Here is a 14,122-nt window from a genome sequence, read left to right on the forward strand (position 1 = left end):
GTTAGCAGTATGACTTTCATTGCCTTGCAGCTAAACTCAGCTGTTATTTTCTTTGTAGATGAGCTCCCTCTGGAACAGCACAACCTTTCTTTATCCTCCTTGGAGTTCATGCCAAGGGAAAGCACCGAGCACAGCACTGCACACGTGGCCTTAACAGAAACCGCTCCAGGGTCCCAGCAAAGCAGTTCTCTCCGCGTGAGATCATCTCCATCTGCCAGTACTTTTGATACAAACTTTTTTAACCAAGGAAAATGGACCCAAAGTACAGCAGATCACAGCATCTTTGTGGCAAATTATGTGTCAGTGACGAGCAATGAGGTCATAGATGATGATGAAATGGATAACTTTTTGCCAGAGACTTCCTGGACCACTTCCCGCGTGGTTTCTCCCGTACGATACGTCACACTCGGTCTGCCAGGGCTGCTTAAAGAAACGTTAGACTCCATGCCGACTCCATCGTTACCCATCATTTCTTTACAAGATGAAGACGTGACATCAGCCTGGCAAAACACAGTGCAACAGCCAACAGTGTCTGCTGAATCCCCCAATCATTTCAGTGCTTTTCGGTCAGCTTTTCCCACTTCCAAGGGCATAATTCCAACTCCTAGCAGGAACTTGGTGTTTTATCATACTGACGCTTACGGGCACGTTTCAAGTAGGACTTTGCCGGAGATCATGGCTTCAGGAGCAGAGGGCGCAGAAACCCTCCTCAGCTCGCGGTATTCCGAGCCTCGACCGCCACATGATGGCGTCACTCGGCAGCCTCCTCCCCCGTCAGGGCAGGTCTCACCGCCTCCAGAGGATGCTCTGGCCGCAGGTACAGACAGATACTCTGATGTGACCACCGCTTTGGGTCAAAGTCTGGATGAAGCCGCCTCTCCAGGCGCTCGCGGCTCTGCGGCTCTGTCCCAGATGGCCCTTGCCTTTGGCAGCAGCAGTGCACGTTTGGCTTTGTTTTCAACTCCTCTCGTGTCTGGATTGTTCTCTACTCAATCAGCCGGTGTTTCATATAACCCCTGTCTTCCCGCCAGCTCCAGTGAGGCATCAGAACTGCCTGGCCATTCAGTGGTCCCAAGTGGTGCGGGTGACACTCACGTCTGGAGCCCAGTGTCTTCGTTCAGACCGTACACGTGGTGCGTGTCGTGCACTGCGGTGTCGCCTCGGCCCGTGCTGTCAGCGAGCCTCACGGAGAAGGACGTGGGGTCCGGGGATGGTGCCGAGACCCTGTCCCTGACCCTCTCAGAGGTGAGCAGCATCTCTCCACCGAGCAGCGCCATGGTGGACTTCTCTGAATTTGACGAGGGCCCACGAGAATTTCATACACTTTTCCCCTCAAGACCGATGGTTCCCCTCTCTTCTCCATCTCTGGAAGTCTCAGCAACGAGCGTCGGTATTTCAGCTGAGGGGGAAATGAGTAGTGTGATGACCGCACAGGTGTACCCTCCCCAGGGCCACCTCTCTGTGCCTGTGTCACCTGACGCTGCTGCTTCTGCCTCCTCCTCTGTCGCCGAAACTCAAGTAATGCCATCCAGTGTGACAGCCGTGCTTTCCTCGGTCACCCCAGGTGCTCTCCTTGACTCTTCTTTCCCCATCACAGCAAATAAAAACACCCCATCGCTTGCCGTCAGAGGCCCAGGTCTTCTTACGTCTCACAGTTTGGACCTGTCGGCACAGCCTTCGCTTTTTCCTGACGGAGAACCTGCCGGTTTTTCCCAACGTGAAAGTGCAAGTATTTGGGATTTTACATCCAGCTTTCTCTCCACTCCACCCCTGGAATTCAGCAGCTGGGTCTCTCCATCTTCAGAAGTACTTGCTTCTCCGTCTCCGAGGTCAAGTGATCTGTCCACCTTCATTTCTCAGGCATTTTGTACCTTGGTTGCGACACTTTCGTTGACCAACTCTGTCAGTTCTCGGTCACCTCAGCTTTCTGTTCCCAATTCCACAAACCTTGACTTTTCTCAGCTCTGGCCAAGCTCAGATCTTCCTTTAAGCAGCTTCACTTTTCTCCCCAGTTACTCTGAAATGTCACTACCCTCCAGCTTTCCCTCCAGTTCTCCAAAGTTTTCTGAAGCACCCACAGTGTCACCCACAGATGGCGAAGCTCATTTTACCTCAGCTTTCACTGCAACTACCTCCTATTTTGAGTTTTCACTCATGTCCCATGAATCTGCAGTCACCACACTGGTGCCCTCCAGTTCTGAGCCCATTTTGACGGCTGAAACTCACTTAACATCACTTCTGACTCCTGTTCCTACTACACCCGTTTTAACTGAATCTTCTGTCTTTTCAACCCTGACACCTTCTGATGATGGTATCAGTGCTGTGAACGATCCCACGTCCGTCTTACCCTCTTTCTCTGAAGTCATCCCTGTCACCACAGTGCTGGTCAGCACTGGGTACCTGCCATCAGCATCCTCGTTTCTTCCTGAGGTGATCCGCTCGCCTCTGCCTACAGAGCCAGGTGGTACGCGTGGCCCATCATTCACACCCACAGACTTAACGAGGAACGCCTCCACTGAACTGAGCACACCTGATACCAGTGCTGGCCCTGAGAATTCTCTTCACACCACCCTGAACAGCAGAACTGTGGGTCAGAACCGTCACGAGGGCAGCACGGTTCTGCCCCCGCCATCCCTTCATCCCGCGACCACCCCCGCTCCCGAAGTGACGGTTCATACTCCTGTGCTGGTCACCACCAAGTCGCCGTATGTGTGTGATATTACGGTTCCTGATGCCTATTTGATCACAACTGGTAAGGCCCTGCTTCACATCACTTCTCTGGGTTGGGGTGATCTTCCAAAGGTGTTTATACGAAATGCTTATGTGATGTATGGCATTGTGGCAAAGAGTGTCGGCTTTGGACCCAGACGACTCCTGGGTTGTAGTCCTTCCTCACTGCTTTGCCAGCTCCCATGAGTTCTCCGGACAGTTAGGCAGTGAGGCTTCTCTAAGCCTCAGTTTCCTCAACTGTTAAGCAGGGACGATGGTAGCATCTCCTTCTTTGGGTTATTATAAAGATTTAAATGCATTAATGCATATAAAATATTTAACCCAGTGCCCAGCATATAAGAAGCGTCCACAAAATATTACAGATTAGTAGCAATGAAAACAAAGGAAAGATTTAAAAGAGCCTTAGAAATGTTTGCTGGGATGTTTGTCTTTGGAGCTCATAACCCATTGGATGCGTAGATGACACGGGTAAAGCAAAACGCCTTCACGTTTCGTTCAAGCAGTCAGTTGGGCAAATGTGTAAGGGCCACCATTGCAATTTCTTACTCATTTACTGTTCTGACTTTTCCTGGAAAGGAGGGGCCACTTTGTTCTTATATAGTCCTGTAAATGTCACTTGGAGCAGAGGAACGTGGAGTGGCTCAGTATCCTCTGAATTGGGTCACAGCCTTCAACCTTCTCCCCGGCCTGCAGTCCGAGGCACCAGCCGACAGGCAGCAGCTTCCCTTGCAGCTGCCGGCTGCTTTAGTCCCATGAAGCTGGACTACCTTTGATGTCGTGTCTGAACAAGTCTGGTGACTGTGGCCCCTTGATCAGACTCTCCCACTTGTTCCTCCTGAGAAGTGGCAAGTTGCGCATAAAGTCGGTGCCCTGTTCATATGTACTGAAGTACGGCATGTGTGATCAGTAACCTGGCTCTGTGTATTGGTGTCGCTGGGGATGGGGGGCAGAAAGGAAGAAGGGGGAGAAGGTGGCAGGAGAGGTGGAGCAGGAATGCAGCGGATGGACAGGGAAGGTGGAGGGGAGGAGGGAGGAGAATGCGCTGGGTCTTTTTTCTCCATGCTGAGACCAGGGAGGGCCGTCGATCCTCTGCCTGTTCATAATGACGCTGAGCTGATTTGCAGTGCTGGCCCGCAGAGCTGTGCAGGAGTACATCATTATGTCCATCAAAGAGGTGTTGAGGAACCACTTCAACCGGGTGGTGGAGCTCAAGGTGGGTGCTTGCGGCATGGAAGTCTGGTGGGGGAGTCTGAGTCGAATGCACATCACAACGGGAGTGGGACATTTGCTTTCCTCTCTCCCCTCCCTTCTCCTGGTGGACATCTACTCATCCTTTGGATCTCTGCTCAAACATCGCTTCTCCAGGGAAGCCCCTTCTGACCCCAGATGAGGCCAGGTTTAGTCCATCACGGGGATGTGCTGGCAGAGCTGGAACAAAGGGCTCTAAGACCAGAGTTTGGGGTGATGACCTAATGATCTCGCTTCCCTTTATGTACATGAAAGGGCTTGGATTAGAGTTTAGAGTGAGTGCGTATGTATGTTTCTGTACATCGAGTGAGATAGAGATAGATTTCTAGATGTTTTTTGCCGGACGTCTGCTGCCTTCTCTCTCCTGATAAGCTCAGAAAGCCCCGCTCTAGGCCTGCACCATCCCGAGCAGAGCCATGAGCCACGTGTGGCTGTTGAGCATGTGATATGGGGCTTGTTCCAAGTAAGATGTGCTGTCAGTGCAAAATACACACCAGATTTCAAAGACTTAGTGCAAAAAGGAATGTAAAATAGCTCAATAATTTTTTGCATTGCCTACAGTTGAAATGACATGTCAGATATATTGGCTTAAGTAAAATGTTTTTAAAATGTTTTTAAAATTAATTTCACCTGTTTCTTTTTTTTTTTTTTTTTTTTTTTTTTGCGGTACGCGGGCCCCTCACTGCTGTGGCCTCTCCCGCCGCGGAGCACAGGCTCTGGACATGCAGGCCCAGCGGCCATGGCTCACGGGCCCAGCTGCTCCGCGGCATGCGGGATCCTCCCGGACCGGGGCATGAACCCGCGTCCCCTGCATCGGCAGGCGGACTCCCAACCACTCTGCCACCAGGGAAGCCCCCACCTGTTTCTTTTTATTTTTTTTAATGTGGCCACTAGAAATTTAAAAATTGCATATGTGCCTCACATGTTTCTTTTGGACAGCTCTACTTAGTAGAGTAAGTGCTCCTTTTTATGGGGGGTAAATACAGTAAAACACCTTGAATTCTCCTTAGTTCCTTATTCAGTTCATATTATTGACTCTTCTTTTGCACTGTCCTTGCTCTTGTAATTTTGTGCTGTTTTTGAGAAAGTTGACAGATATGTAAGAGGCATAACTAAAATAAAATTTTAATTATCTCTGAAGCAATACCCCTTCATTTAAAACTATTTATTTTTTAAACTTTATTATTTTTCTACTCAGTATGATTTCCTTTAAGTTTGAATTGTGGTACCCTCAAATTTAATAATTATCATCTTTTGCATTTTTTATTTTCATAGGTTTATGAACTGTTCGCTGACTTCACTTTTCTGGTAACATCTGGTCCGTTCGTTTACACAGCAATATCAGTCATAAATGTACTTATAAATAGTAAACTTGTTCGTGACCAGACTCCTTTAATCTTGGCTGTGAAACCCTCCTTCCTTATGCCAGAGTCCAGGTTCCAAGTTCAAACGGGTAAGAAAATTGAGCATAGTTGTTTTAATTTGTAAATAGAATTTCACTTTATTTTTTGTGTTTCAAAATAATTTGGGGAGGATTATGTTAAAATTTGTTAAATTTCAAAAAACTTCATAATTATGGAGAATTTCCAGCATTTACAAAAGTACACAGAATAGTTTAATGCATCCCAGGTACTCATTGTATGGCTTCAACAGTTTTCAACCTCTAGCCACTTCTGTTACATCTACACCCCCATTGACACTCCCTCCTCTCATGTTGTTTTGATACGGCATCATGTCATCTCATTCATAAATATTTCCACCTATGCCTCTAAAAGATAAGACTATTAAACATATATACACACACACGTAACATATGCACATACATACATATACATACACATACATATGTCCACAATATCATTATCACACCCCCTAAAATTAACAGTGATTCCTCAATGTCATTTAACTTTTTTTTTGGCTGTGCTGAACTGCATGTGGCATCTTAGTTCCCCGACCAGGGATCGAACCCATGCCCCTTGCAGTGGAAGCGTGGAGTCTTAACTACTGGACCGCCAGGGAAGTCCCCTCATTTAACTTTTTATTATGGCCTCTCCCGTTGCGGAGCACAGGCTCCGGGCGCACAGGCTCAGCGGCCATGGCTCACGGGCCTAGCCGCTCCGCGGCATGTGGGATCTTCCCGGACCGGGGCACGAACCCGTGTCCCCTGCATCGGCAGGCAGACTCTTAACCACTGCGCCACCAGGGAAGCCCTATGGACGTTTTTAAACATATACAAAAGTAGAGAGAATACCATATTTAGCCCAGCCATGCCCGTACAAACTTTAAAAATTATCAGCATTTTCCTAATTTCGTTTCATGTATCTCACACAAACTTTTTTTGAGGAAGCTAGAGTGTTTTAAAACAATACCAGGTATCATGTCGTTTCACCCATAAATACTTAAGAATTCATCTCTAATGAATTTATTTCTATTTGAAATGTTTCAGTGTTGCATCTTTTGATGCTCCAATTATTATCTTAGATATTTTTCCATTTTAAAATGATACAAGTCACCTTCACCTTGCGTGTAGTCATTTGGTACAGTTGGCTTGCTACATTTCCATGATATGATACATAGACCCTCGTACACTGTTGGTAGGAATGTAAATTGGTGCAGCCACTATGGAAAACAGAATGAAGGTTTCTCAAGAAACTAAAAATAGAACTACCATATGACCCAGCAGTTCCACTCTTGGGTATGTATTCAAAAAAAAAAAGAAAACACTAATTTGAAAAGATACATGCACCCCGGTGTTCATAGCAGCATTATTTATAGTTGGCAAGATATGGAAACAACCCAAGTGCCCCTCAACAGATGAATGGATAAAGAAAATGTGGTACACACACACACACACACACACATACACACACACACACACACACACACACACACACACACACACACAGTGGGATACTACTCAGCCATAAAAAAGAATGAAAATTTTGCCATTTGTAGCAACATGGATGGACTTAGAGTGTATTATACTAAGTGAAATACGTCAGACAAAGACAAGTACTGTATGATACCTCTTATATGTGGAATCTAAAAAATAAAACAAGCTAGTGAATATAACAAGAAACAGACTCACAGATAGAGAGAACAAACTAGTGGTTACCAGTTGAGAGAGGCAAGGTGGGAGGGGCAATATAGGGGTAGGGGATTAAGAGATACAAACTACTATGTATAAAATAAATAAGCTTCAAGGACATATTGTACAATACAGGGAATATAGCCAATATTTTATAATAACTGTGGATGGAGTATTACCTTTAAAAATTGTGAATCACTGTGTTATACACCTGAAACTTATATAATAATGTACATCAACTATATCTCAATTAAAAAATAATAACACACCATAGTACTTAATCCTGTATTGTGGATCAGAGTTCATTGATTTACACACTATTTTGTCCCTCTCCTCGTTACTTAATACTAAAGAAACACCTTGTTCATGGGACTGTGATACTGTCCTTTTCAGTACTGCAGTTTGTGCCTCAGAGTGTGGATACGGGCTTCTGCAACTTCACCCAGCGCATCGAGAAAGGCCTGATGATAGCTCTCTCTGAAGTGAGAAAACACCACCAGGGGACGTATAACCTCACAGTGCAGGTGAGAATAGCACTGAATGCAGAACAAGATGCTTTATCTTTTAAAGAGGAGCTAGTTTCATAATGTTTTGTTTAGGACACGCTTAACTCTTACTAATTCCCTCCAGCAGAGGAGATTTAGTTCACATGGATTAGAAATCATCTCTTTCCATGGCATCGAGTCCACAGAGCATGAATAGGCTAAGTATATTTGAACATTGTAGAGGAGCCCAATAACCAGGGAGTTCAGATATGGTGAGCTGAAGAGAGATGAGCCCATGTAGGAAATGCAAGAGTGTTCCAGAAAAGAACTTAAATATCAACTTTAAGTATCAACTTAAATATCCAATGGGGGAAATGCCTAAATACGCTAGCGTTTCATATTATGGAATTTCGCCTTATGGAATACCATGAAATGCAGTTCTTCATTCTAAAAACAGAATACAGCTACGAATCAAAGGATAGGTTTTGTATGTATTATGTGGAAACTGCTGATGTTTTTACATTTCTTTGATATTTATCCCTCCATATTCTTTGTTCTCTCTTTCTCAAATTCATTTTAAGTAGATTTTGGTGATCCTGGATTCACCCTCCCTATTTCTTATTTTTTCCATTTCTTTTTAAAATTCCCTATTTTTAACAGATTTCTAAACCTTGTCCTCTAAGTCATTAATTTAGTCTTCAGATGTGTTCATTATGTTATTCAATCCCTCTATTGAATTTTCTTTTAGCCATCATTGTTTTTTCATTTTTATTTGCTCTTTTTTCATTGCAGCCTTTCGTGTTACGATGCAGGCTTATCTTGAATGATGATACAATATTTCCTTGAAAGTTTCTGGAGACATTAACTAGTATTTTTAATACGTTGTCTTCCGTGTACTCAGTTGTCTCTGTTTGCTCTGCATTCTTTGCCATTGTTCTGTGTTGATCTTGGTCCTTGACTTTGGTGCTGTTAGGTTTCTCTAATCACCTGTAGACCATTGGTGGCTGTCTCTAGGAATGAGGAAGCAGGTGGTTAGTTTTGGCACCTTGTTCATCTTTCCACTTCAGCTGTAGAGTGTGTGTCTACATAAGCCTTGTCTCCTGATGGGAGGATTCATTGGAGCCCTGGGTACCAGGCAATGTGTGGTCATGGACAGCCAGCGTGGGCACCCCTGCCCGCCGTGTGAGATGAGGAGGCTGTACCCTGGGGATGGAGTGAGTTAGTGTGTTTTTCGTGGCAGAGCTGCTCTTTCTTTCACTCTCTTTCTTTCTTTGTCTCTTGTGTGCACTGCAGTTAACTCCACCCACCTTCCTGCCTAGGGGGCCATGCCACACTGGGTCTTCTGTCCTCTTAGGCAGGGAGCTCATCTTCCTCAGGCAGCAGTTCTTTGGGCTCCTGGGGTGAAGGTGGAGCTGCTAGCACTTCTGAGTTGGCCTGGGTGTGAAGTTGGAAGGGAGAAGGGAGGGAGGCAACCGACTCAGCTGTTGGCACTCAGTGTTTAATTAGGGACCCGGATCAGGGTCTCAGCTCCTGCAGATCTCTGCCCTGGAGGCCTCCTGGGGCCCCTGAGGGAGACCACTGTCAGTCTACTGTGGTCTGTGCCTGTGTGTGTTTGGGGTCTCGGTTCCCTCTGTTCTGGTTTGTATCAACATGATCCCACCCTCTCTCCATCTTTCAGTAATTTGACAGAATCTCTGGTTTTCTTCCATTCTCAGTGCTGTTGTGGATTTATTCCCCTTTGTTCATCTTGTTGTTATTTCAGTGGGATTTGGGGTGGGAAAGAAAAGGGGAGGGACTATAAATACATGTGCTCAGTTCCCCACTTAATGTAAAAAACATTTTCAATAAACTAAGGGTTTAAGAGTATTACAAAAGGGAACCAGGTTGTGAAGCCAATTACTCTTCCTTTAAAAATGCACCTTTAGGGTTTCCCTGGTGGCGCAGTGGTTGAGAGTCCGCCTGCCGATGCAGGGGACGCAGGTTTGTGCCCCGGTCCGGGAAGATCCCACATGCCGCGGAGCGGCTCGGCCCGTGAGCCGTGGCCGCTGAGCCTGCGCGTCCAGAGCCTGTGCTCCGCAACGGGAGAGGCCACAGCAGTGAGAGCCCCGCGTACCACCAAAAAAAAAAAAAAAAAAGCTCCTTTAAAAAGACCTTGGTGAGGGAAATTGTGAGAGCAAAATCATAGTCAGGCTTTTGGCTAGACATTTTAATTTATTTTAGAAGCTTATTCTGATTTCTTTCTTTCAGATCTTGAATATCACCGTGGGGTCTTCAAGGCTGGCTCCTCGCCGGGGCCCAGTGAACATTGTCTTTGCTGTCAAAGGCTCGCAGGGGTTTCTGAATGGGTCTGAAGTGAGCGAAATGCTAAGGAACTTGAGCGTGGTGGAGTTCAGTTTCTACCTGGGATACCCAGTGCTGCAGGTTGCCGAACGTGAGTGCTGCTCTCCTGGGGACGCGTCTGCGGGTGCTTGTGTTGGTGGACCTCTTCTTTTCAAGGAAAATAGCTAACAGAAATCTGGACTATAAATTGGAGCTTCTCAGATCATGCCAGGGTGGGCCTCCAGAACCCTCCTCTCCCACTGGGCTTGCTTTATTATTCTCTTTAGAGAGCCAAGGGCACTATCAAAGATTATACTGGTTCTGAAAAAGGTGAAACCAGAGAGACTGAGAACAGATTTGTGGTTTCCAGGGGTGAAGGATGCGAGGAAAGCAATTTTCGGGGCGGGGGGGTGATGAGAATGTCTTGTATTTTTATTGTGGTGGTGGTTCCACACGTCCATGCATTTGTCAAAACCCATAAAACTGTACACCAGAAGGAGTGGGGTTCACTGTGTGTACACTTAAAAAGAAAAAAGAAACAGAAATGAAAACAAACAAAACCTTCCTTCCTGGTGGAAGCGATTTAATTCACAGTACAAATGGAGTGGAGGTAGGGGAAACGTTTACTTCAAAACGTTTAAAATACAGTAGATTGCAGAGTTGAAGTCAGGCAAAAAAGATATCAAATTCTTTTTCAGAATGGAGTGGCCAGAAGGTTTAATGGTTCTTGTCGTATTTTCGTGTACTGTTAATTAAATGGAAAGGAATAACTTGTAAAATGCAAAAGTAGACAGGGGTAAAATGGTTATTTACAAATAGCAACTTTCAGTGATAGAAGATTGTCACTTTACCCTGCCTGAGTCATTGCTGGGAAATTCCAGGGCTCTGAGGTGCACGGCGTGAAAAATTCATTGCTCTGGAACAATGACATTTCCCTTGAAAAAAGCTTACGGGTGAGCTGTCTGTGAAGTAGTGTCCCATCGTGTTACTTGAGTAAGCCCTTTCTTTCTATTTCTCCCTCTTTCTCCCGGAGACTCAGGTGCTCAGGACCCTCCCACTGACCCTGCCTTCCCCCCAGCCTGGAACTTTGTTCTTCCATAGGCAGAGCTAATTGGTATAGGAGAGGCAGTGTGCTGTGACTTACCCAGCGCTCCCTAGAACACTCACCCTTCTGACTGTTGCAGACAGGTTTTTTACGTATCTTTCTCCCTTTCTCCCCCTTTCCTTTTTGTAGCCTTCCAGTACCCACAGCTTAACTTATCGCAGTTGTTGAAGTCCTCTTGGGTAAGAACAGGTATGTTTAACTTACGTAATGTTTTTGGGAACTGTAAGAGTGAGAAGTCTGTGGCGGGGGGGTATTGAGAAGGATACTGCCTTTCCTGTTTCTGAGTCCTAAATTCAGGGCAAAATGTACCTTAGATTTTTGGCAAAGAATGAACGAGAAAGGGATTCAAATTTGGCTGTGGGAACGTGTCCCACTGAGTTACGGCACAAAAAGGACTGGCTTTCTTTAAAATTCATACATCAAGTTCAGGGCAAAGTCTAACAGGAATTGACCATCTTCTGACCAGAATAGGACAAGGTTCTGAAGCAAGGATCTCTTTTTTTCCCTAAAAGCCTCATATGTCTGGTTTTATAAGGACAAATAAGGTAACTTGGTGAGCCAATAAGAAGCATGTTTTAAAGTCTTGTGGGCCTGGGTCAGATACTTATAGCTATGGCGTTGCAAATAAAGGCTTTCTAACTTGGTATGCAGAAGTGTAAAAGATAGTTGGATGCTCAGCGGGTACCCAGCATGTAAGCAGCACAGTGAGTAAGCAACTGGTCGTGGGGAGGAAACTTGTAGAGTGGGGACAGTCACCACTGACAGGTTCCTGGACCCTGGCAGCTCTCGTTGCTTCACATACAACATCGCATATACAGGGTCCACCTCTTTGCATGGTACAGTGGCCTTATTTTCCAGATAATTGTCATAGTGGTTAAGTGACTTGCCCGTGGTCCTATCTCACAGGGGATTTGAGCCAGTTCTGGCTGGAAAGCACAAGCTTTTTTCTCCTGTAAAGGCTGACAAGATGTTGTCTGTTTAGATAACCTAGATGTCTGAAGACAGGCCTCCTTATCTCAAGTCAGTTAATGAGTCTAAATTTTGAGTCAAGATAAGATATGAACTCAAACCATTTCCAGAAATTTTGCAATACGTGCAGACAGAACGTTTGATCTTGTGTAGGAGCTCTGAGCTGCAAAGCTCCCGCACGGCCGAGCTCCTGGGGCTTCTGGCCACCGGTCTTTGTAAACTTTAGAGATAAGGCCTGTGGGCTACCCTCCCTGGACTCTCCCGCACCCCGTTCAGCTTGCCTCTTTCCCCTTTTAATGTCTCCTCTCTGGGAACTGGCATTTTACAGTAATCCTGCGTTAATTTCTCTTGTGCACACATCCTTTTCTCTCCACTGCCAACTCGTTTTGGGGCCTGTGTGTGTTTCACCTTAAATGTAGTCCTCCTGGGTGTTGTCGAGAAGCAGCTCCAGAATGAAGTGTTTCAAGCTGAGATGGAGCGCAAACTGGCCCAGCTGCTCAGCGAAGTTTCCACCAGAAGGCGGATGTGGAGAAGGGCTACCGTCGCTGCCGGGAACAGCATGGTACAGGTAAGAAGAAGAAGGCCAAGGGAGTGGGGAGGGGAAGGAGAGAGAGCCGTCTAAAAATGGGCTGTATCTTCATGCAAATGGAAAAATGCTGCTAAATAGACGGATTGCTATCATAGGCAGCCACTGAACGTGTCAGCATTTCAGTTCCACTGGAGTCTAGACAGATGTTTCTCGTGTCCTTAGTAAGGGTCCGTACAGCAAATGGCCTTGTGGGGACCACAGCAGAAGAATATATAAGTGGGTTGCCGTACCGTTGGATGACCCGATTTTTCAAAGAGTAGTTTTTTAATTACCAAAAATGTAGTCAGTTTTATGGAATGGTAAGCATTATTGATAGCGTCGTAGAGACAAATGGTTCAGCTGGAAGAGACCTTGAGAGGCCGGAAAGAGGAAAACGTTCTGCCCTCTATTCTGGCACTCTGTCCTCTCTGCCTCCTGCCAGCCCTGCTTGTCTCATGTTACCCAAATTGCCTTCACTACGTAAACTGGCAGAAAGTTACCAATGACAGATTCATTTGAATCCCAAAGTGACCCCTTTAAAAATGCACACACTCAGAGAGAGCTGGGGGTTGGGCTGTAATTTCTTCCCATCTCCATGTGAATTACATTATTTTGGATTTTTTTCTTTACCAAATGCTGACTTGTAGAGCTAGGAAAAGGGGATATTTAGAGCTATGGCGTTTCAGAGACAGGAAGCCAGGGTGAAACCCTGGTGTGCAGGGGTGGGGAGGTCGGTGGTTTAGAGGCTTTAGAGAGAGAGATGTGAAGCTCACACTGGGTAGGGGAGCTGGGCAGTTTGTGGAGAGCTGACAGCATCATCATCCCTCAACCCTTGTACCAAGTTCTCCCCTGTAAGTGTTGCTCTTTATTTTCCCTCCCAGAAAGGTGGTTGTTAGGTTTCTATAATAGTTCCTTTGCCGGATGCAGTAGAATATAGGGAAATTTAAAAACTCATTAAAAAATTGAGAGCGATATTAAACAAATAACTATAAAACTGAGAATAAAAATAAAAATGAATTACAAAAGGCTTGCTTTATTTAGGAGCTCTGGCTTCACAGAGCTCAAGGTCTGGGTGGAGGTTAATTTCTGCACATAAAACAGTTATAGAGTACCATAAAACTACAGAGTGAGATGCTTGGTTAGTTCTGCAAGTTCCCTGAGATAGAAATGCGGGATTCATGGAAGCTAACTAAGCCATCCCAGACTAACGGTGCCATCTGATGGATTGCTTAGAAACCGTTCCCTACGTCTCTTCCCCTTTAGAGTGACCAAGCACGAAGATGTAGATAATTTATGTACAACTCTTCATCAAAACATAATGTGTAAAAGTGAAAGTATTGGAACAACCTAAATGTCCAGCAATTGGAGAATGGGCAAAAAAATTGTAGTGAAATCTTTATATGTTGGAAAATCCCATTATCAGTTTTTTTTTTTTTTAATTAGTGAGGGAATATAGAAAAAAGCTCAAGTAAAGAGAGGCTACAAAAGAATGTGTGCAGGGGCTTCCCTGGTGGCGCAGCGGTTGAGAGTCCGCCTGCCGATGCAGGGGACACGGGTTCGTGCCCTGGTCTGGGAGGATCCCACATGCCGCGGAGCGGCTGGGCCCGTGA

At 45.7% G+C, this 14,122-nt stretch overlaps 1 protein-coding gene across 1 annotated transcript in view; it reads left to right on the top strand.

Moving 5' to 3' along the window:
- Positions 1 to 248: 248 nt before the first annotated feature.
- The window catches only part of KIAA1549 (KIAA1549 ortholog), an 84,169-nt gene continuing 70,295 nt past the window's right edge, over positions 249 to 14,122 (top strand). Inside the window, exons 1-7 of the mRNA XM_060156582.1 lie at positions 249 to 2,752; positions 3,855 to 3,943; positions 5,254 to 5,431; positions 7,460 to 7,590; positions 9,799 to 9,982; positions 11,105 to 11,164; positions 12,364 to 12,512. Of these exons, the coding sequence (XP_060012565.1) occupies positions 337 to 2,752; positions 3,855 to 3,943; positions 5,254 to 5,431; positions 7,460 to 7,590; positions 9,799 to 9,982; positions 11,105 to 11,164; positions 12,364 to 12,512 (3,207 nt within the window). The 5' untranslated portion in view covers positions 249 to 336. The remainder of the gene's footprint in view (positions 2,753 to 3,854; positions 3,944 to 5,253; positions 5,432 to 7,459; positions 7,591 to 9,798; positions 9,983 to 11,104; positions 11,165 to 12,363; positions 12,513 to 14,122) is intronic.

The sequence above is a fragment of the Lagenorhynchus albirostris genome, chromosome 8 (assembly GCF_949774975.1).
Source record: "Lagenorhynchus albirostris chromosome 8, mLagAlb1.1, whole genome shotgun sequence".
In the NCBI taxonomy this organism is placed as follows: domain Eukaryota; kingdom Metazoa; phylum Chordata; class Mammalia; order Artiodactyla; family Delphinidae; genus Lagenorhynchus; species Lagenorhynchus albirostris.